General features: G+C 40.9%; 1 protein-coding gene across 1 annotated transcript in view; it reads left to right on the top strand.

Annotated features, from left to right (window-relative positions):
* Window positions 1-24,819, top strand: part of VGLL4 (vestigial like family member 4) — a 93,524-nt gene that overhangs the window by 3,954 nt on the left and 64,751 nt on the right. The window contains exon 2 of the mRNA XM_080994235.1: window positions 343-419. Within this exon, the coding sequence (XP_080850361.1) occupies window positions 356-419 (64 nt within the window). The 5' untranslated portion in view covers window positions 343-355. The remainder of the gene's footprint in view (window positions 1-342; window positions 420-24,819) is intronic.

Raw genomic sequence — 24,819 nt, 5'->3', positions numbered from 1 at the left:
AGAATTGCATTGCTCCTAGCTTGTAGATGAGAATGACTCTAGATTGCACAGGTATCTCTTCAGTTACTTGGTGAGGAGGGTTAGTCATTCAAACCCAACCCATGATAAATGGCATTGTGATCACCCAGAAGAAACTGTTACACATTGCACTATGATTTGGTTGCAGAAGAACTAATTAAAAACAGAGATTTGAAATACATGCAGATATTTCATCTTAATGAATTCTTGCTCTCCGCTTGTCAAAGAAGTCCCTGCTTTACTATTTTCTGTAGCAATGAGATGTTTTTCTCACTTTTTTTTTCATGTTTCAGAAAGTTACGAAATATTTCTCTTTTTATTCAGGATCCTGCCAGGAATGGAGACTCCACTGGATGTTTTGTCAAGAGCAGCATCCCTCGTGCATGCTGATGATGAAAAACGTAAGCCTAAAGCTGAACTTTTGTCTTTGTCTTAAGGTTTGGTATGGTAGTCATTGTGCATCCATGCTGTTGACTTACATGACTGTAAAGGTAAAGGACCCCTGACAGTTAAGTCCAGTCGCGAACGACTCTGGGGTTGCAGCGCTCATCTCACTTTACTGGCGATGTCCGCAGACAGTTTTTCCGGGTCATGTGGCCAGCATGACTAAGCCGCTTCTGGCGAAACCAGAGCAGCACATGGAATACGTGATGGTAAAGGTAAAGATAAAGGGACCCCTGACCATTAGGTCTAGTTGTGGACGACTCTGGGGTTGCGGCGCTCACCTCACTTTACTGGCCAAGGGAGCCGGTGTACAGCTTCCGGGTCATGTGGCTAGCATGACTAAGCCGCTTCTGGTGAACCAGAGCAGCACACGGAAATGCCGTTTACCTTCCCACCTATGTATCTACTTGCACTTCGTGCTTTTTAACTGCTAGGTTGGCAGAAGCAGGGACCAAGCAACAGGAGCTCACCCCGTTGCGGGGATTTGAACCGCTGACCTTCTGATCGGCAAGCCGTAGGCTCTGTGGTTTAACCCACAGCGCCACCCGCATCCCTCTACATGACTGTAGTTCATGTATAAAATGCACAGATCGAAAGATGTTAAATTATTTTGGTGTGAATGAACCAAAATATCCTAGTTGGTTTCTAAATAGATTCTCACTTTGCTCATTGTGTTGCCTTTCTTGTGTGTAAGACAGAAACCTTTGTGGACATTTCAATGATTAAAAAAAGATTTGAAAGCTAGAGGGGAAAATTTCCTTTTGCTGAATGTAGGTTGGGGAGATACAGTGCAAATGAAATAGAGTACATGGGTTATATTGCCTGGATGAAGCAGCAGGCGTTGGCCTACTCTTGCAATCCCACATTAAGACTTGCTTGGTCTGCCCATAATTGGTTAAGATTAAGTTTAATAGAATCATAGAGTTGGAAGGGACCTTGAGGGTCATCTAGTCCAACCCTCTGCAATGCAGGTATATTTCCCCCAACGTGGGGCTTAAATCCACAACCCTGAGATTAAGAGTTTTGTGCTCTACCTAATGAGCTATCAGTCAGAGTAAGTTTGTGTTAAACCAATTTGTTTACTAAGGAAATTCCTGAAATATGTTATGTGATCTTACATTGAAGCAAATGGTACAGTGGTACCTCGGGTTACAGACGCTTCAGGTTACAGACTCTGCTAACCCAGAAATAGTACCTCGGGTTAAGAACTTTGCTTCAGGATGAGAACAGAAATCGTGCAGCGGCAGCAGGAGGCCCCATTAGCTAAAGTGGTACCTCAGGTTAAGAACAGTTTCAGGTTAAGAACGGACCTCTAGAACGAATTAAGTTCTTAACCCGAGGTACCACTGTATTACATAATTTGAGTGAAGCGTTGAGTCACTGAAAGCAAGCAGGAAAATGGCTCATTTCCCATTGGTGGGCAGCGAGTTGCTTAGTGTGGAGATCTTCATTTGTTCTAGGAGGCATTCACTCTGAAAAACTGTATTATTACAGGCTTCCTTAAGGGTTGGTGAGAAAGAAAGTACTGAAGGTGTAAAATTCCACATTTAAATTATTCCAAACATTGCTGTTGACGTTGGCCTGTGTCCGTTTGCTTCTACTGTGTTCTGAGTATTGTACAAATAGTTATCAAACAATGAAGGGTGGCAGTTTGCCTGTTACATCTGCTTGGATTAGTACTGAATAAATCTGTGAATATACACAGCAGTTTATTGATTTCTCCAAACCTATTTGGAAATTGTTCCATGCTTGGCTTTGCCTTGTATTCAACCTTTTTTTTTAACATGGTTAGTCTCTAGTATTAATTTCAGAAACCATATGTATAGTTTGCCAGTACTGTGTTTTCTCTCTTTCATTTCATGCCCCTCCCTACCCGTTTGGGCTATTTATATATTTATTATTTCTTTATTATTATTATTATTATTTATACTCCTGCCTCATAACATAAGGCTCTCTGGGCAACTTGCAGTGAATAAGTAAGAAAACAATTTGGATACAGATAATACATAAAACAATGAATAAGAAGGACAACATAAATTCCACCCCCCCACAACCCCCCCATTAAATCACCAAAGTCAAAGCACAGATTTAAAAACTGTGAGGCCCTGATTTATTTAATGCCAGCATGCATTGTGTGCAGGTTCATGCCAACATTTCTTTTGGTTAATGACAGAATCTTAATTTGTTAGCTTGCATGTCTACTGCTCTGTTGTGTGTTGTTCCCCATTCCTTTAAAGATGTGGACATTTCTTAATCCCTCCCAAAAGTGTGTATGTCTTTTTTCCTTTAAAAATAATTAATACTGATCTGGGAATGTTTGGGAAGGGTTTAATGGTGTGTGATGCCTCATTTAAATCCCTGCCCAACTTGCTAGCATCTGTCTGATTCCTCATTATATGTGACATTGTGGCTGCAGCCATTTTTCTTCAGGACAAGAACATAACAGTAGAGACCTTAGTGGCGGGGGGAACATATATTCATACTTTGTACCCCATATGAAACAAATATAGAATTACTGTGTAAAACAGGCTTCCTCAACCTCGGCCCTCCAGATGTTTTTGGCCTACAACACCCATGATCCCTAGCTAGCAGGACCAGTGGTCAGGGATGATGGGAATTGTAGTCTCAGAACATCTGGAGGGCCAAGGTTGAGGAAGCCTGATGTAAAAGGAACACCCTCACATCAGGAAAACAGATATTAGTGTATAGAACCAGAACATCTGGCTTGTAGATTCTGAACAATTACTGCTGTAGCTTGATGGGAGAGAGCACATAAGCCATCCTAATATAATAACTTCTATTTCCCATGAATTCATATAGATGTATTAAAAAGCAACAATAGTATGTTGCTATTGTTAAGATAATAAAGGGAGTCTAGGAGGGAAGGTATGAGCTAATAACAAGAAATCCAGATTGCTGGACTGACTGAAAGTTGAGACCAGTGGGTTTTGTTTTTTTTTAAACCCTTCTTTACAAACTGCAAAAATGCTCATGTGTAGTCTTGTTTTGTGTCCAGTTGTGTATGTTTTATCACAAAACAGTTCACAGTTTAGAGTGCAATTGTGCCACATCAAAGCAGATTAATTTCTAGGACTGTTATTCAAGCTCCAGTTTTACAGCACGGTCCTAAACATATTTGCTCAGAAATATGTCCTGTTGAATTCAATGGGCTTTACTTCCAGGTAAAGGCAATACTAGGATTGCCTTGATGAATAGAGTTGAGGTTTGTTATACCCAAATTTGTACATGGATTATTATTTATTGTTGCATTTTCACACCAGTAGTAGTACATTGTGTTGTTAACCAGAATTCCAACAGTGTAATGCAAAGAAAAGGAAATAAAGCCATTGTTTCCCATGAATTACACTGGAAAAGGTTGCTGAATGGATAGGATATAACATAAGCATTCACTATTTGAAAAGTACAATATCTATAGAATCAGTTGAACCTTTTACAACTGTATTTCAAAACGAATGTGAAAAATATTTAGCCATTTCTCTCCCTTAGTGGGGAATTATACTCGGTGATTATGCTAATGAGCACCAAGCTACATTATATGTCTTTAAAAAAGAAGCGCAAGGCAGCAAAACAGACAATTGCCCCATTTTCCAGTCTATTTAACAACTTGAAAATGTAACTGTTTCTGTAATGTGTGTCTCAGCCAAATTAAGCCATACTCTCAGCATGCCAACTTCCCTCAGTTTCTGGTAAAGGACTAACAGCTGAATAAGAGTTTAGGTAACTCACCAAATTTAATGAAACTTCTGGGCAACAGTGTTAATTTTTTGGCTTACTGTTTTTGACGTAAATTAGGATAGTGGAAATAATTCTTTTGTCTAATCAACAAAAAATAGTTCTTGGGAGTATGTATATATAAAGAAGTGGTCACAATAATAATACAGTCGTACCTCCGCTTAAGTATCCCTCCGCTTACGTAAACTTTGGGATACATAAGCGGCAAACCTGGAAGTATATTTCTGGGTTTCTGCCGTGTGTGCACGCACAGAAGCGCTCTACCGCCGCATGTGTGTGCGCAGAAGCAGTCCCTCTGGTTGCGGAAACCTCGGGATCTGACCGTTGCCTGGAACAGATCCCATCTGCAACCGGAGGTACCACTATACTAAATACTCGTAAAACCTGCAACAAAATGTTTCAGTAATGAGTGCTCTCTGAGGATACACGTTCTATTCTTCCTTCCCTAGTTGTTTTCTGTTTTCCTCCCAACAGCCAGTCAGCATTCAGTCTCTGCTGAGCATGCTCAGTCATCATTAGGCTTCTTTTTTGGGGTAGGTGTATGTGGAAGCGTGTTCTTAAATATTTTTTTGTACTTTTGCAAGTCATTAGGAATCGAAATGTTTCTTGACTATTGAAAATCTAACCAAAACTATTTATTTTCTTTATGAGTTGAAAGTAGAGTGCTGCAAGGAGTAGCTAGGAATATTGGGTAGATTCTCTTACGGTTGAATTCTCATTCCCCCACCCCCGCAACTCTGTTGTTTCTGTTCCAGCTATGGTATTTCCACTTGCAGTAAACCACAGGAAGGGAGAGGGTTCTTGTCCTCAGATCCTGCTTGTGAGTTTTCCACAGGCATTTGGTTAACCACTATGAGATCAGGATGCTGGACTAGCTGGACCACTGACCTGGTCCAGTAGGGTTTCCCCCGTCCCCTAAAATGCTTTTGGGGTATAGCTGTTCACTCCAAACTTCTAGGATATAGTGGATTAAAAATACAAATACTGAACCTCTTCCACATACTGAAATCAAAAACAAAACATGAGTTCTGTTGTAACACTTGATAGTTGCTGAAGTAGCTTCATCTGCATAGCACATAGCAGTTGGCATTGCATTGCACAAGATGAAAATTGTAAAACCTGTTATGGTGGAATTACTTAACAAAGCCGTTATATTTGACTTCTAGTAAATGTTGAATTTGTATGTTGAGCTCCAGTGAGATTTTTTTTTAAAAAAAGTTAAACATCTAAAATGTAGTAGAAATGATTTTGCTGCAATGTAGTGTTTAAATTCGATCTCTAATTTTGTGTTTCCTATTCCAGTAGCGAAAAATCTGAAATCTGTGATTAAGAACAAAGGCAATAATACCAGTGCACAATAAAAAACCTTATTAATAGATGAGTGTTGACCCCCTTTCCACATAGTTGCTGCTACATTTAGAAGAGAGCTCTGCTTAGAATAGAACCGTCATTTGATTTAGCAACCAGTATCTTATTTTATTCCTCAGAAGCAGTATCTATCTTAAAATAGATCCAAATTGTTAACACTTGCTTAGCACAGCTTCAGCACGATCAAATGCAGAGGTCCTGTTCAGTTCATTTTCTTACTTCATTATTGTCTTGACCTGTTTGTTAAGTAAATTTGCATGGTAGGCTCGTTCGTTTTATTTTTATGCTGCCTTTCCAAAGTTAAAAACCATGCTCAAGGCGGCTTACAACATCTAAAAAATTATATAACCACAAACATAACAAAAATAGTCAGAAACAAAATATCAAAAAGCACACAAGCAAATTGAATAATTTCCACATAAATCATAAGATCCAGTAATTTGATAGAAAAAATTAACAGCAACAACTGCCCCCCCCCCTTAAAAAACACCCCAGCCCAAGATTCATTTAGTGTTTTCCTTATCATAGTTTAAACTAGGAGCTGTTAAACCAACTGCCATCATACAGTATCTGATGTAATCATGAAAGGGTGTTCCTTTGTAACAGGAATACAAACAAAGCATAATGCAAACATGTCACTGCAAAGTTCAAGTTGATCAACAAAGCTTCATCTTAGATGTAGTGTTTGTGCAGGCAAATGGAAAACAACTTTATTTAGGTAGATGAGGGATTTTAGGTATCTTGGTCCCAAGGTGCCTAGGACAGTGTATGTCTGTACCAGCACCTTGGACTTGACCTGGCAGCTGATGGGCAGCCAGATCAGTCCTCTTCCTGACCTGGAAGGTTGAAGGTTAGCCAGCTATCCCTGGTTTAAATATATAGAGACCAGGGTTTCCCAAACTTGGGTCTCTAGCTGTTTTTGGACTACAATTCCTATCATCTCTGACCACTGCTCCTGCTAGCTACGGATGATGAGAGTTGTAGTCTAACAGCAGCTGGAGACTCAAGTTTGGGAAACCCTGAAATAGACCTTGGCTTGTAGTCTGTTTTGCAAGGGTTATATACATTGTTTATACCCTAGCCTTAGCCTTATTCCCATCTCAAAGAAACTATACCAAATGAATTTGTATAGTCATGAGATAAGTATGCATTAATGAAAAAGGGTTTTTAGAAATTGCGAATAGATATTTTTCTGTATATTTGGTTTGGGTATAGTACTTCTGTGTTCTTCTGTCTAGGAGGAAACTGTGGCCACCAGCAATTGCTAAATTCATTTGAACGTAATTTCAGGATCCCATGACTGCTACATTATTACCATCCTCATTAAGAAGCTTCATAAAATAAATTATCTAGGCATTGCACGAAAAAATAATACAGTGCTACGATAAAAAATCCACACTAATCTTAAAAATCCATTCAACATAAAAGCCAAGTACATGGAGCAACACTTAATTTGTCAGCAGCAGGTAGATTCTTAATCAGGTCTCTATAAATGAGAAAGCCACATCCCATTAAGGAGAATCCATTGTAGGCTGTATAGCCCTCCACTTACATGCTGCATTACATGGAGATATGCTTGTGGCAGTGGTGTCTGCTGTTGTTTTGGTGCTGGAGCAGTGCTCAGACTCTAGATGCATCACTAGGTAGAAGTGTGAACCTGCTTGCCTTTTCCGAGGCTGTTTTTGAAGTTTTGTGCTCTTGGAATTGTGAGCTGCCTTGTTCTAGGAAGTAGTACAGTACTATTTTGAGCTTGCATGAGCTGAGTTGTCTGACAGCAACAATGAGATTTTAACATCAGATAAGCCTCCGTAATTCCCTTTATTTGTTTGTGCATTAGTCTGCATCCTGCTCAAGTTGCAAGTGGAATGGAATTTCTCTGCACTGTGTTTACCATTTTCCTCCACTAACCCTTCTCTAGCCCTGCTTCCTCTTGTCAGCTGGAAATGTAGCATCAGTGCAAAAACAAGGAAGGCATGTGACCATAAGAAAAATAAGGTATAGCTGCTGTTGCACTTATATGGATGGGATCTGGAAATCTGATACAAGAGTTTTCACATGTGTACAACAACCTTTAAAAAACAACCATCTTCAAGCTGATGTGTGGCAACTAGGAAATGCCCCCAATATTTCCCAATAGTGTTCATATTCTGACATTAAGCAAACCATCTTGCAAACTTGAGGCTTGTTCTAGCATGTACCTTCTGGCAACAGAGCTCTTCATTCACAGAAAGAGAGAGAGAGTGAGTTTGGATTTGATATCCCGCTTTATCACTACCCTAAGGAGTCTCAAAGTGGCTAACATTCTCCTTTCCCGTCCTTCTCCACAACAAACACTCTGTGAGGTGAGTGAGGCCAAGAGACTTCAGAGAAGTGTGACTAGCCCAAGGTCACCCAGCAGCTACATCTGGAGGAGTGGGGAGGCGAACCCAGTTCACCAGATTACGAGTCTACCGCTCTTAACCACTACACCACACTGACGATGGTGGATGGGAGGATGTGGCAGTGACTTGATTGTCCCTGGGATGCAGGGTTCCCCAGCATGGGCCCTCCAGAGGTTTTGGACAACAACTTCCATCACCTACTGTTGGCTACGTCATCAGCTGGTCTGATGGGAGTTGTAGTCCAAAACACTTGAAAGAGACCAAGTTTGGAAAGTTGGAATAACAATTGAGTTTAGACAGTCCATTTTTATTGGCAGATCTTACATATTTTTTCATTCGGTATGCACATTAGTAACATTTCTGTTCCTAATTTTTTTAACTTGGGTCTTTAAAAAGTTTGAAAGAGTAAAGGCCCCCAATCAGAAATAATGTCATGGTTACTGCCTACTTGGAGAGGGGGCGCAATTAAGCTGTTTGCTTGTGTAAATGACTTCTGTGCCACTTTAGGACCATAAATCTTCCCAAAGTGACTTGCAGTACCCCCCCCCCCCGCCCCAACAAAATAGAAACATTGGAAATAGTCCTTTCTTATGTGCCCGAGGGTCCAGCTCCGAGGGCCATCTGGTGGTTCCCTCGCTGCGAGAAGTGAGGTTACGGGGAACCAGGCAGAGGGCCTTCTCGGTAGTGGCACCCGCCCTGTGGAACACCCTCCCAGCAGATGTCAAGGAAATAAACAACTATCTTACATTTAGAAGACATCTGAAGGCAGCCCTGTTTAAGGAAGTTTTTAATGTCTGATGCTGTATTGTTTTTAATATTCGGTGGAAGCCGCACAGAGTTGCTGGGGAAACCCAGCCAGGGTATAAATAATAAATAATATTAATTATTATTATTATTAGGGTGAAGGCCAGTGCTTTCCCCCCTAGAAAAATAGGTGCTGGCACTGCGTACCCATGAAGTTGTTACAGTAAGTGCCACACTTTTTAACAACAACGAAAAGAGGTGCTGGTACTACGTACCCTTGAGTACCTCTGAAAAAAGCACTGGGGAAGGCAGTCTTTCAAACAAGTCACCCCCGAACTGCTTTAAGAATATCACTCAGTAGGTCTGTGTTCTGATTTTTTTTAAAAAAAAATATACTTTGTTAGTAAATTGTGGGTTATGTTCAGTACTCAAAGTACTGAATGAAAGAAATGAAAGAATTTTAGTTATTCCTGTTCTTCAGCTTCATTGGGTCAATTCTTGAGTAGGACTAGCATTGGATGCAGCCCAGATTCGTACTGTTTATGAGTAAATAAACACTGCCGAAGCTATGGTTTTGTAGAATAATACTGATCAAGCGATATTTACACACATACAGAAGATCAGACTAAAATATGTTAATCTGGTAGGATTACTTGACAACAGACTCCCCCCCCCCAACATATTATCATGAGCTGCTCTACTGACCTAAATGCAAACAGGTTGACATTTGATCACATCTGTTGCTTTCTCACAGGCCAGATTTTAGCCTTTGTGGTCCACTTCTCTATTTGATTTGGTTGTTGTTGTTGAGCTGGGCAACTACCATGTTCCATAGGCAACATTTTTGGTCTTGTGACCACTTTTAAAGATATGGCACCTCCCACTTTTTGAACTATATTAGAATGTTTCTTTCAGCCTAATCCCAGCAGCCTGGGGACAATATTGTGTACCCTCCTGGAGATCCCTGTTCTATAGTGTCAGGTGCTGGTGGTGGTTGCTCATGAGTAACCACCTGACCTGTCTTTTACAGGACTCTGACCTGTCTTTTACAGGTTTAATTGTGCAAACTATTTACAGTACAGATCTACCAAGTTCATGTCCGTCTCAGTCACTTGCAGAATCCGGGAGTGGTCCCTTTCGACTTCTCCCCCAACATAAGAACTTCGGCACCCCAAGTCTCCTCCACCCCCCCTTGCGTTTCACCCCTCTGCGCAAGCTGGGTGACGAAAGTGCTGTACGTTCCTCCTGGCCGGCCTGGGGAGGTGAAGTGCTGGGGCTCTTAGCAGCATCCTCAAGCCCTCTCTCTGCTTGGCTGGCCCCTTCCCTCTCTTCCCCACTGGAGGTGTGGCTTTTCTCACCGCTGGAAGAGGAACTGCTCCTCAGGAGTTTCAGAGGCTCTCTGTGTCCCAACGCCCCCCCTGCCTCCCTCCCTGGTTCTGATGGCAGTCCCCTGACATATATCAGCAATGAAACCATCAAAGTGATATGTGTTGTTAATACTAGTTGTACTACTTAGAACCCAGAATTCTTTAGAAGAAACCATAATATTGTCAAATTGAACCTTTTAGCCAAAGGCAGAAGACTGCATATAACAGTCCCCTTATAGAACAACCTAAAATGCATTCAAACCCAATGTGTGTATTTCAGAATGGTAGGCATTAAACATTTTGGCCCCACTTCAGGGAAAGCTGTGTCGTATCTAGGTACTGTTTGAATTGATAGAATTTTCAACAAATTCCCAAGCATTTTAAAGAAAATTTAAATCCAGTGATCTTGCTTGGATCAGTGTGTCTGTAAATGTGGCAGCTCTTCACATCCCAGTAAGGGGAAAGGACTTCAAGGTATTGGGTACACTGCTTATTGCTGTTAACTTCTGGGAAGAGCCTGACTATTCCTTGCAATTTGTTACTCACCAAGTGTAGTCCAAAAGAGCCATCAATGGCTGTAAAAATCCCTGTGTTTACTTGGAACTTCAAAAAATGAGGGTGGCCATGTAGATGGGGGGGGGGGAGTTTTATCTAGATATGTTGAACTATTCAAACTGAAAGGTGCTTTCTGTTTACCTTACAGAGTGAAAGAGAAGGTTCCAATGAACTACTATTTTCATCTGCCCAAAAGATATTTGGGTTTGTGTTCGTCAAACATTGCCCCGCCCCTCATGCTACATGGCATATTGCCTTTTTGAAAACAAGGGGATTTCAAACACACTTTGTAATGCCACGTTCAAAGGAAATCAAGATGCCCTTGGGGAAGCCTAACTCCTTGGCCATGTCTAACAAAATCCTTTGGATCCTGGCCAAGTAATTAAAAGGATATTATACAAGTATAGTGTATAAATGGTTCAGGCAAAGTGGTGTAATGTTAAGCTTCTAGATACTTTTGGGTAGCATCTGTTGGGGTTTTAAATGAGAAGAGTGCGTGTTCATTGTTTTACAGACTACAATTCCCATTGTTAAATTATTTTTAAGGAAAGCGTTCTCCATGGAAACTTGCCCTCTGACCTTGGGTTTGTCATGTTTAAATGGACCTAGGCTTGTTTCACTATAAACCTATTGGTTGATTCAGTCTGACGTAATGACGGCATTCAGATTGATCATATTTCAGCTTCATGACCTGAACTGAAAATGAGCCCTCTGCACTCAGAAGAGGCAACTTTGCTCCTTCTTTCATGTAGGTGGGGAAATGACCCAGAAACCTGGAGCTGACCTTAATTTCCAGTGTGGATGTAGATGGAACCTATGGTTAATGGCTTCCAAGCAAGCCAGGATCTTACAGGCAGCCAACTTTAAACCAAAGCTTGATATCCCGGTTTGATTGAAAGTTATTAACCATAATTTCCTAGTGTGGATAAAATGGGGAGCTGTGGATAAATGTGGCTTCCTTCCCTGTGTGTACAAATGCGGGAGCAAAAGCAGCTGTGTGCAGGGGATTTGTTCATATCTCTGCTTATTAAACTGAGATATGATGGTCCAAGCATGGCCAGCATGTTGCTTCAAGATGCAAATCAAATGCAGATGATTATTTTTTTAATGGGTTTGTGTAACACTTAAGTGAATTTGTTTCTAAATTACAAGCATATACACTTTCTAAATAATAAACTAGGTAATAGAAATGAATACCAGTATCATTATTTTAATAATAGTAACTATATGTATAATCCACCCCTGAACCTGAAGGTTCCCAGGGTAATATGTAACATTTCATCAAATGTAATGCAAAGCATTAAAATGTAGTACTGTATACAACAGGTGACATAAAAATAATAAAATCAGTAAACAGCTTCAGAAGAATCAGTCTTTAAACCAGCCATTTCTGTAGGCCTGAACAAGAATGAATGTCATAAGTGTGCATCCTACAGATCTCTATTTAGATTTTAATGGGTTGTTGCAACAGAGAACTGAGACTAAGCACTATCTCTTCTCAGTTGCTTATTTGTAGTGACCTGCTTGCCTCTTGTCATGTACTACAATTAAAAGATGTTTGGATCAGAAATTGATGTTATTTATTAAATTGCATAGTTGCTTGCACTATTCCAAACAAAAAGGCATCTTGGCATCCTAAAGAAGCCTTTCCTAGCTTCTAAATGTATACATATGCCTGTTTGCACCGCTAAAAATTCACATCCATTCTGCTTTGATTCCTTAGTTATTTTAGATTCAATGCAAGTTTTTGGTGAGAATTTCAGGAGCAATAAAGATAGAAAAGTTATATACAGCTTCTGAATGTTTGATGCACTTCATGTACATTATAGTGGAAATGATTGCAAAAAGTACTGGCTTTATTTTCCTACTAAGTTTTACTTTCAGTAGACTCACTGAAATAAATGGACAAAAGTTATTTGTTTGTTTCTTAAAGAATTGTATTCAGCAAAACGCTAAGGAGATTATTTTTAATAATAACAACAACAATTTTTATTAGCTTTCAACAGTGTATAAACAAAACAAGAAGTTTTTCCCATTCCCATCCTCCTCCCTCAGGAAACAAAGAATAATGTATAAGATTTTGTCATAATTCCATAGGCATGTTTGGTGGTTCTACTCATCAGGATGTTTGTTTCAGCATTTTGTGATGGGGTACCAAACTTTTTTTTAAAAAAATCAGATGTGTTGTTTAAGGCATGTACCCTCTTTGTTAGTTTTTCGGTTAGGGAAATTAGCCATACATTCCGTCTCCATTATGTGATATTCCTTTCCAGTTCTGTGCTTATAAGCAATCTTGCTAAGGAGATTGTTCTGTCTTTTCTGCTTGCCCAGTAGATCAGTCTTACCTCTCCTTCCCTTGTGTGTTGTTCTGGGGAATTCTCCCGACCCTCCTGCAGATTTGGGGAGCAAATGATGGGGACATCCCACTGATCTACTGGGAATCATTGTGCTGGCTTCCACTAGTGGAATATGGCACACTATATTTCTATCCTACCCTTCCTCCCAAAGGAGCCCAGGGCAGCAAACACCAAAGGGATACAGGGGGAAACACTTGCATTTGGGAGCCCCACTGGGAGCAGCTCTACCTGAGAGCTCTAGAGTGGAGCCAGCTGCTGCTTAAAGTGGGGATTGTAGTCAGCACTGAATTTAAATTTGAGCTGTGGCTGCAGAGCAGAGGATAGGCCCAGATCTGGATCTACCTCATCAGCCTGATCCAGATCCCCACTCCTTTGGAGTAAGTAGTGTGGTTTTTGTCATTTTAAATAAGCTTTAACCAGTAAGTCTGAAACCACCTTTCATTTTATATAAATATGATGCTCTCATATTAGTCCCTTTGCTTTGTTCCTTTCCATCATGAATCACTGTTTAAAAATCAACAAGTGTAAGTGAAAATAGTCACACACCTATGTTTATTTAAGAATAAATGCCAATATAGCAAATGGGGATTTGTTATCTAGTAACCTAATAGCAACCAAGACCATTCATGTTTGCATAACATTCGAGCAAACGTTCACAAATATATTCACACTTCAATATCTTTCTCTGCCCATCTTCAAATGGAAGAGAGGTGGTGATTTTCTTCCCTTGTGCAGAAGTGAAAAGTCTTTTTTTAAAAAAATATATATATTCATGAGTTGCAGTTATGATTTCTTAATGGAGACCTCTCCATCTCCCTCTTCTCCAGCCACAAGTGCACAGAATACACCTCAATCCGTGACCTCAAAATGAATCTGCATCAGTCTCTTTTTTGGTGGTTCCTCTGCAGTTCCCTTCCTATTGCAACATACTGGTTTTGAACCTCCCATAACTTGAGGCCAAATAGATAGCAAATAGATGCGTTAATGATAGCAACATATTTCCCCCTCATGCGTGTCTTGACCCATTCTCTTTATCATCAAATGGAGTATGGGAAGTGATGAGTGCTGAATCTTCCCTATCTTCTTCCTGCAGCTTACCTATCCTCATTTGGCTGAGGGACTTTCCTGCTCACTTCTGGGTATTAGAGCATTGAAAGAAGACAAGTGCCGAGAACCGCTGACTAAAAGAAGATATTATATGTGTTCATTTTAATGTTAAAGTAGCTATGCCTTCTGCTTTGCATTGTGATGTCATGTCAGAATTTGGTACTGAGGGGTGGACTTTAACCCATCACTGTGACTCTAGGGTAAAAAGAGAAATACTAATTTACAACCCAACTGGTTTTTAAGAAAGATGCATCGGTGCACTTCAAGCCACGAGGAAGACGTTTATCTGTTAACTGCTGATTATTTCCACATAATGCCGATTATTAACTGTGTGTTATAACTGCCTGTTATTTCTACAAAATGCTTTAAAAATTCTTCACAAAATGTGTGATGCAATAAATAGAAGAACCTTTGGCACTCATCCGTGCCACTCTGCCCGTGCTAGAGCATTAAGCTGAAGTTGCTTCCCAGTTCTTTATTTTAAGATTGTAGTTCCTTCTTTGATCCGAAGGTACAGATATAGTTTAAATAAGGAACTGGGATTTGAATATCTCTGCACCCTCAAATATGTTCTGGGCTATTTTTAATGATACATATCACCAATGCCTTCTAAGGTTCCATATGCCGTATAAGCCCTGTATGCTACAGCGGCATATATTTTTGTTTTTGAACATGTACTATCCAACAGAAGGCATAGAGCATAGATAAGGAACTGGATTCTTTTAGGGTATGGCCTGCTAATTAGATGGATGTATGAGTACGAGTGGCCCAAAGTTTTGGGGTATAGAGATGTGGGATTTGGAAGGGGGTATTTGAAATGGAGAAACTGAGGGCAGTGAGAGGGTTTGAATCCCCCTCCCCTGCCACTTTGTGCTCAAAATTGCAGTCTCCTAAAATTAATTTTCATAGTGAAAAATGTACAATGATATGTCCTAATGGGCAGGCACATAACCTATTGTTTACACTGTTGGGCTGCATAAAGCATTGGTCTGATTCACATGTAATACTAAGCTTTATTATAGCTCGCTGTCAACATGCAAGCATACTGTTGTCCAAGATGAAAACTGTTGCCACTGCACTCTTCTCCTGCTACACTACCTAGAGATAAGCCTTAGCTTGACTCAGCATGATGTCTAATCGCAGAATCATGATTTGTCTCAAGCAGCTGTGGTTTTCTTCCTGGGTGCCATCATGCACAGTTGTTCATGGTAAGTCATAGTTTGACTTAGTGGCCATGTTCACATGCAACGCTGTGACCCAGGAGAGGCATTGTGACCATGTTTAGGCACCTCTGCTTGAAACGCCATCTATACTTCCTGTTCATACACATCACTAGTGAAAGTGGTATGGCAATAAGCAACAAATAGGTATTCAAAAGTTTGCCACTAGTTCAACATTTTGGTTCATCCTAATTAAAGTATTGCATAACTGTGGGGTTTGAACAAATAGCTAGGTGACTTTTCTTGCTGTTTCACTGTTTATGTTGCAGTTTGTAAGTGACATTCTTATGAATAAATACATGTAGCTTTGTAAACTACCATTTTTAGTTCAACACAAAAGTCTAATTCCATCCATCCAAGAGGGCCACACTTGTTGAGAACTGAGATCAATAAGCAAGACAGGAGAATTGCCCTTGAACACTGCAGGTGCACACACGTTTGGGCTCATTTGTTTTGAAATCGAAATAGTAAAAAAAACATAATATGATAACTTAAAATGTGGGAGATGTCTGAATGCTTTCTTTTTCAAAGCATACTTGAATTTTAATAATAGGGTGAGAAGTAAAATGTAAAAACATAACATCACAAAGAAGGTCTCTTTGCTGAAATACAGAGATTCTGTTCTGTTCTGTTCTCCATGACTCAAAAGTTTCTACTCTGAACTTTTAATGGTAGGAGTCATGTGTGCCGCAGATGGCTTTTCTAACAATTACCCCTGTAATATGAAGTGTAATTCATGTATCCTGCTATGCTGAAGTCACCTTGATTACTCATGAGGAAACTATGCAAAAAGTGAGCAATAGGAGCTGCTACTACTACTCATGAACACACATCTGAACATGACGAAAGTACAGAGGCTTACAAAGATTTGTGTAGCAATTACTCTTCCCTTTTTGTATTACTTCAGTTGACATATGGACAACAGAGAGGCAATTATGAAGCAAAGGTTAAGGGGCTGGCCTTTATCAGCCGAGTGTTCTTGCCTTATGGTAACGATCAGCATGGAAGATAGCCACATTTACAACTTGTGTAAAGGCATCATGGTCCTTTTGCTACATCAGGAGGACTGTAACCAAAGTAAAGTCATTGCCTTGCTGTTCGTAGTTTTATACAGTCCTAATGCTAGCAGAGGCAGAGGGGCTCAGAAGGGCCTTCCACCATTCTGATCTGACTGTGTTGCCTAGCATAACGCATGACCCAGAGATCTGCCCTGGGTGACCAATTGAGACTTTGGCTCTGTTCCTAGGGAAAGAACTAGCAGGGCCATAGATCTGTAGGCTTGGGGCATTGCATTTTGGAGAAGTTAAGGCGGCAGGTGACAACCATGGACATGAACCAAGCTTGGCTCCATTCAAAACTGGCACTCCTGTCTGCCTATGGGGAAGGGAAGATGGTCAGTGCTGCTGCTGTGGCAGAAGACTTCGCTAACCCAGAAATAGTATCTTGGGTTAAGAACTTTGCTTCAGGATGAGAACAGAAATCGCACAGCAGCTGCGCGGCAGCAGCGGGAGGCCCCATTAGCTAAAGTGCTTCAGGTTAAGAACAGTTTCAGGTGAAGAACGGACCTCCAGAACGAATTAAGTTCTTAACCCGAGGTAAAACATCCAGTAAAAACATGATTTCAACAGAATCAATCCCCATAAAGACTTCTAAAGGAGAGAGTTGTAGTTCCTTACGCGACACTGAGCAGGGTGTGTGGTATTGGGGAACCATTGTGTTCTGAGCTCCTTGTTAGAGAATGCATAGACTGGTCATAGATTGAAGTCAAGAATGTCTCTGCTCTGCTGACTTGTGAAGGCAGTGCATTCGTTTAACATTTGCTACAAACTTGTCAGAGCAGTTTTCTTTCTGTCTCTGTCTTCTAGTTAGCCCCAGGAGGAATTCTGACTCAGCTTCCTTATGGGTGCTGTTGCTGCAGTACAGCCTCTACCTATATCCGCCAAAGTGCCTTAGGCCGCAAAATCAGTAATTCACCTCCAATCTTGCATTACTGCTTTTCTTGGTATTTGCCCGCCCCCCCCCCGACTTTGGCAAGCTGCATTTTTAAAAGCCATGGGTGGAATTAAAAGGTGCGCTGTTATTACCAGCGTTCCATCTGCGCAAGCATATCAGCTTGCCAGATGATATAATCCCCCCCACCCCTGTTCTGGGAGTACTCTTGATACCCCAAATATTTCAGGGGGCATAGGGAGGAGCAGGAAAGTCGTGTTTGTTACCTGAATTCTACCCCATGTTTCCTGTTTTCAAATTCTGACATATTTCAGATGCTACACTTTCTCTGAAAGTTTATGGAGTTAGTCCAGCTTTGCTTTGCTTTCCAGGTGGACGCTTTAGATAGGGGTGGCACCAAAAGCTGCAGATAGTGGAGGCACTATGCAACAACATTGGAACGAGAAGAACAAAGAAGGGCAATGTAGGTTTTGAAAAGGTGCGAGCTGTCTTTCATTTCGTGAAATAGAATCTGTATGATACTAGGGAAAGGAGAGGGACTGCTTACCCCTATAGCTTTCCCTATGACTGCACAGACAGGCATGTATGAACATCACTGTAAAGAGGAGGTACACTGTTCAGTGTCTCTTGGCTTTCCAGTGCACTGTAGTTCCAGCAGGTCAGACAAGTTCTGCATGAAAAGTCTCATGAATTACTAAACTGTTTTAAATGGAGAGGGTGTGGTATTGAGCAAAAGATAGTAGTGAGCCAGGAAATTGATTCCTCAGGCAATTCTCATCATTTATGTATTTCATTAATTATATTTCCTTACTTTGCCCTTTGCAAAATAGGTGGTGTTGCAGGTGATACTGGTTTGCTGGATGAATTTTAACCCATTTTCTAAGTAGGATTCTATTCTTGCATAACAATGTTGGTTCCTTGAGAGGAGTAATCTATCACTACTGTACAAGATAAGTCTTCTATATACAGGTTTTCTTTGGTGAGACTCCTGAGGGGTAAGAATCCATGGTATTCCTGAATTCCTTTCTAGTGTGCATGGACTATAAATCCAACACACAGTGCTCCTTTCTAATGCTTTTGGTTGCCACTTGGCTAGGAACTCCCTTTCCTGGCCTAAGCTGATCCTGGCAAACTGAGTAGAAGCATTAGCCAGAGTGTTAGAGTTGTATGTAATACAAGTCCTGCTCAGAACAGAACAACTGAAATTAATGGACAGGAATAACTTGGGCCCATTAATTTCACTTGGTCTAGTGTGAGTAGGGCTCCCATTGGATATAACTTGTGGAATGCTCTCCTCAGGGAAGTTTGCCTGATGCCTTCATTATACACCTTAAGCAAAAACATTCCTTTTTAACCAGGCCTTTGGTTGATTTGATTGGCATGCTATGCCCTTTTAAAATATATGTGTGTGTTGGGGGGGGTGTTATTACAGGTGAAGATAGAAATCAGTGTCCAAGCAATGCTGCAATATTTTGTTTTGAATTGCTGACCCTAGCATGGCGAAGTGTTTGGGCTCTGCTTCAGGCATCAAAATGTCTTGGACCAGCACCAATCCCCTGGCTTCATTTTGCAAAAGCAGTGTCTCCTAATGAAGTTGAATGGAGAAAAATACATGGCTAGAGGAGGCAATCTTGAAATATACCACTGGGTTTGGGAAAAGTGTATTTGCAAAAAACAACAACTAAGAGGCATGTAACAAAGCTTGCTATATTTAGTAAATGTCAGCATCACTCTTATTATGCTGAATTTTTGAATATTATAGGATAAAGGGTTTTTAGTTTGGCTTGCACTTGCCACTGCAGGCAGAATTACTCTTCTGTGAGGGTTAGCTTACTTTTAAAAGTATTATCTTAATCTTCTTAATCTAAATGTCTGTGAGCAAGATCTAATTCCTTCCTCCCATAATGTGTTTAACAAAACTTCTTAATAAGAGTAGGAAAACAGTTAATGAAAATACACCTAATTACTGTAATAGTAATTGCCTTTCTGCTTCAGATAACTACAATTTCTTAAATATACACTTTTATGGGTAATAGTTCAGTTACATATTGTTGACATGAAATGCATTGGCTAAGTGTCACAATGTCCCTGTTTCAAATGTCACCTTAGCCATAAATCTGTTAACAGCCAACACCTTATCAGTGTGTGTATCTCTGTATCTGTATAACAAAATATGCATTTGCATGTGGACACACACATCAAGGATTCCTGACTCTTAGTCAGCATGCTTAAGTTCCCAAAATGTGACTCTACTTTTTTTTTAGTCTCAGTGAGCTTTTGTATGTGTTTAAAAAAAGATAGTTTTTTCTATTTTAAAAAGAGAACAATACAAATCTGAGTATTCAAATATATTAGGGCACAAAGAAGACTCATCTAGACGGGCTTATAGATTAACTTTTAAAATAAAAATATGAAGGTACAGAGTCTGAGGCCTGTGCCTGAAGGTGCCAGTGAAGCTTTTGCAGGTGTCATGATACCTGTGGGTGCTAGGGCTGGGCGATATCAGCTTCTCAGCATGGTGATATATCTCTAGCCAAACATCGCAATATACATCATCATGTTAAAAAGCGGAGGGAGGAACAAGCAGCATCTGCCCCGGCCCTGTGAGGTGGCAGGCTGAAACCACTGCCGCTTCCACCACCGCCAGTGCAGAGAGGGAGGAAGCCGGAGAAGATAACACACAGGTAAATTCCCCCTGCAATATACTGCTGGGTGAAGGCGCCATCACACTCTGGTCCTCAAACTGGTCCTGGGTGATGTATCAATATCTTGCCCAGGACTAGTGGGTGCTAGGTTGGTGACCCCTGCTATTGGATCAGACAGGATAGACATACTACCTGGCTTTCATGTCTTCATAGGTTGTGATATTACTGGTTTTGCTTGTCAAAGGAATCTCTCTTGTTGCCTTTCCAGCTTAGATTGGGTGCAGCACTATTGGATGCCAGTTTTCTGGACAGCGTGGTGGCCAGTTTGAATGCTTCCACTGCAGTACATGTGGACATGGCAACATGTGGATGTCCTATCCAATACTGTATCACAACTTTCCCCATGGAAAATCGCCTGTCAGAGGCTGACTGCAGCTGGGACTTGTCAGAGGCTTGATGCTACTGAAGCCTGTTTCCATGGATTCTCACAGATGTTGTGGGGTTGTGCATTCCCTCCACAGAGGGAAAAGCCATGACCTAATCCTGTTCCACACATTCCCCACAAAACCCACACATCTAACAGAGTGCTCCTGCACTAAGACTAGTTCTCAAAAACCAAGGAAGCAATTGCAGTTTTTTCCAGTTGCCTGTAGGGGACAGTGTTGTATTAAATATATATCTGGAAATTGATGTCTGTATGTGTCCTAGAATTCCCATAACAATTCCTTTGTTACAGTGGCGAGAGGGGCGGCTGAAGAGTTTTCTGGAACCTCAAAAGACTTGTGGCGTAATTTTCTTCTGAACTAGGCGCCACTTTATGTATCTGATAATGTGTAATGTTCAGATGGCAGTTACATAGTGGTTACACAGAGAGAGAGAGAGAGAGAGAGAGAGAGAGAGAGAGAGATTGTAAACAAAGAACCCAAAAGGCCATAAAATGCAAGAGATAGTAGTAGGTCTGTAGTATTACTAATCTGAGCTGAAATGTATGCAAGATAAGAACAGAGTAACCCATTCACAGCAGCAGTTACTGCTAATTGTCTTTTTAGCTACGCTGGCCTTGTGTAATGCCTGTAGTGGAAAAGAAACCCACATTCTTTTAAGTCTGATTTGAATGGAACGTGTGTGTGTGTGTGTGTGTGTGTGTTACATACATACATACATACATAGCCATTAGTATTCATACCTCCCCATGTTTCACACACAGTTGGCCAACGGTAATTTATTTTTTTTACACAAAAGAATGCAAGTCTACTGAATCTAACATATCATAGCTTTTAAGGTGCAATGAGGCTTTTTTGTGTTTGCTATTGAAAATATTTATAGTACAGTGGTACCTCTGGTTACGTATTTAATTTGTTCTGGAGGTCCGTTCTTAACCTGAAACTGTTCTTAACCTGAAGCACCACTTTAGCTAATGGGGCCTCCCGCTGCCGCTGCGCTGCCACACAATTTCTGTTCTCATCCTGAAGCAAAGTTCTTAACCCGAGGTACTATTTCTGGGTTAGCGGAGTCTGTAACCTGAAGCGTATGTAACCTGAGTTACCACTGTATTTCTAAATGCTAGAGTAGTGCAAAGTAACAACCAACATCCTGAAATGAAAGACTTGGTGGTTTCTGGCTAACGTGAATAAGTATTATCAATAAATGTAGATTATGAAAGACGCTGGTATTTGTCTTTCTCATGTCCAGAACGCATTGCACAATGACACATGCTTAGTGCTGATTGTATTTCAGTCTGTGCTTCATGCATACTGGTTACATTCTTACTGAATTATTTTATAAGGCCTGTGGGAATCATTTCCTTGGAATAACAGACAAAGCACATTTTTTTAATGTTAAAGGTGCTTTTTAGAGGGAATTTACAACTTCTTTGCAATAACGTTTATTAGTGTGTGTATGGGGATGAGTACTTTGGGTACACTGGATTTCATATAGTGGGGCTTAAGGCTAGGTAGTAAGGGAAACAATTTTTCTGCTGCTTGCAGCCTTGCCCCTGCCCCCTGCAATATATCACTGACAATTGCTGCCCAAAGTAGGGGGAGAGATTTCCATTTATGGTCCCTAGCAACTTTATGCCAAATTTGCACCAGAACGTTGACAGATGCCTGATTGGATGAGGTGAATCATACTGAGAGAATTAGCAGCATATTGGTGTGTGACATCAATTACCTGGATAAGGCTGTTGGTCTATGTGTCAATCACTGTGATTCAATATCTCACTGCCCTGTCTCAGATAAATAGATGTACAGCTCTCCCCACCCCATAGCCTATTCTGGAAGCTCATAGCCTGTTACACTGAGCTATGCCTCCAAGGTGAGAAACAAACACCGTTTTTGTGAATGTATCTCTTGCCTGTGAGACTAGATATTGTCCGCTTGCAGTGTCCCTGCATCTAGTGCCTGGGTGGTGGCAGTGGCCAGGAATGTGCCCCCAGCCCCCCCCCCCAAGATTATTATGCCACCTACGCCCTTTCACAGAATGATTGTGTCCTGTTTCTATCCCATTTGCCTTAGTAATAGCCATACTGGTACATGCTGTATGGCGCTGCTGTTCAAGAGTGTTCAGAAATGCAGCTGCTATACTAGTCACTGACCCTTGGAATACATCAAGGGGTTGTCCAGTGGTAGCTCTGCGCTAGTGGAAAATGCTTCTGCTTGTAACCCCCCTGTACTCCAGCCCTCAGTTTGCAGTGGGTAGTGTGGATTAGTGAAAATCAGGTACCATGTCTGTTCAAAGCCACTACTGGATCCAGTCTATAATTCCCCTCCTTAGGTGGCAGGCTGACACAAAGAGCATAACCAGAGTGAGCAATACATTCAGGTGGCTGAGTGGAATCCTTAAAAGGTGCAGTGCTTCAGACCATTTAGGAGTTGACAGTGTCAACACAGCACTTTGAATTGGGCTCAGAAGCAGCCTGGAGGACACCGACGATTATACTTGCGATCATTACACTTTTTTTGGTAGTAATGCTCCCTCCTGTGAAAAGGCTCTTACTCTTGCACGTTGCTTCACTTTGGATACACTTTGAAAATGGTGCCTATGCCCCCAAACAGGATTTGTATTGTTGTTGTCGGTAGCTTTAGTTTTAATCTGCTTCTGCTGATCTTGTTGTTTGCTACCTTGTGGGTCCTTTGAAGTGCAGAAGGATGAGGTATGTGCACATTGCAATGCCTTGCTTGCTTTGTGGAGTGGGGAGCCACAGTTCTAATCTTGCTGTCTCTTCCCCCTCCCTGTTGGAATGTATGGTAGGCTTTGCCCTTGTGGGGGTCATATTTAAATCTGTCAAGGATTTAAGTGGTTGTGTGCCAGCATCCAGCTTGCCGTGCTGTCACTAGACCTGCTTTCACAGTGTGCATTCCCCCTTATCCAATTGGCTCTCTTCCCTCTCGCTTGCAAATTGCATTTTCCTCTTGTGCAGACACCAATTACAGCATTGTCTGTGTGGAATGCCTGATACCACAGCAAGCCTTGAGCCTTTCTCTGGGGTGGGCGTAGCTTTTGCTTTTTGGACAAATGTCCTATATACTGGCCTACGGACAGGGCTGGTTGCTGTGTCTGGAACAGTACATGCCTTTCTTTTTTCACCCATAGGATTGTTCCTGACAAAATGCTTGTCTGAGTGCTGTGGCTTTCTTTGTTTTTGTCGTCAGGGGATTATCTAAGGACCCTAATGAAGCTTGTGGCGACAGGTGTCAGTTTGCTGTTCCTCGAGTCATTGGAGCATGGAGGCATCATAAGAAGGAGAGATACTGAGGGGTGGGGTGGGGGTGTTGATTTCATTCATGTTATTATCACGGTGTGTCTGACATTGCTGGTCTTTGGTGCCTTCCCAACCTGGGTACTGTAGAGATGTGTTCCGCGCTTGGTGTGATGATTCTTGGGTCCCAGTTGCCAGGCATGTTGTAGAAGTAGCCATCAGTTATGCAATTGTTTGTTTCTACTGATAGAGTTTTGCTTTCTGCTTAATTGCTGAGAGTGCAAAGGATTCATTGATGCTGGTGGGGCACTGGTGTAGTCCCAAAGTAAATGAAAACTTATTAGGAGACCAAATGAAAACAGGCTATTATCAAAGTCCACAAAGAAATAGCATGAGTGCATTAAAAAAAAGTTAGCTAAAATTTATAGAGATACTAGTCGGCAAGATGCTCTACAATTTTAGAAATAAAAACAGTATGAAAGAAACTTAGGATTGTTGATTTTATGAAGGTAAATTTTAAACTGAAAATGCAAATTCAGACAACCCAATAAGAGAACTGTGACTGAATAACCAAACGATCAAGAGACCCTCAAAATAAATGACCTTTATGAAAAAGTTAGTTTCCTTTATGAAGAAGTCAACCTTCTAGTGTGAACCCATGTTTATAGAGCCTAATGATTTACTATACCCTCATATGCTGCCAGAGCTACTTAAAGTATACTAATAAAATAATAATAATAAAAAGTCAGACAAGACAAATCTAATTTCTTTAGACTGGTAAGGGAGTTTGGATGGAGAACGGATTGAACAAGGCTTTTTGATACTTTTCTACAGACACAATCATAAGTAAAATGAGTGCACTGAGAACAGAAGATAGCATTGAAAGTTGGATAGACATGTTATTTGAAAACTAGAAAGTAAGCAATAGTCTGCAAGTTTCATTTTTTTTAATTATTTCTTTTTTGATACCTTAATTGCCGTCTTGTATTTTAAGGAGTGCAGAACTGAGCTTGTTCACCAGAAGCATTTCCCCTTTGAAAGATTTTTATCTTAAATCCTCATATTGCCATCTTAAAAAAAAAAAGCTTTGAGAATTTTAAAATCTACTGGGGGAAGGGGATTCTTGGAATACCTTCTGGTAGAAAGCAAAAAAATCCATGTGCTGGTCATATTCCTCTAAATTTCTGCACACCTCCTTTGGGAAGACTAT

Source organism: Podarcis pityusensis, assembly GCF_964106645.2.
Source record: "Podarcis pityusensis genome assembly, chromosome: 2".
In the NCBI taxonomy this organism is placed as follows: domain Eukaryota; kingdom Metazoa; phylum Chordata; class Lepidosauria; order Squamata; family Lacertidae; genus Podarcis; species Podarcis pityusensis.
The sequence above is the reverse complement of the archived record's forward strand: the minus strand, read 5'-3'. Positions and strand labels throughout refer to the sequence as shown.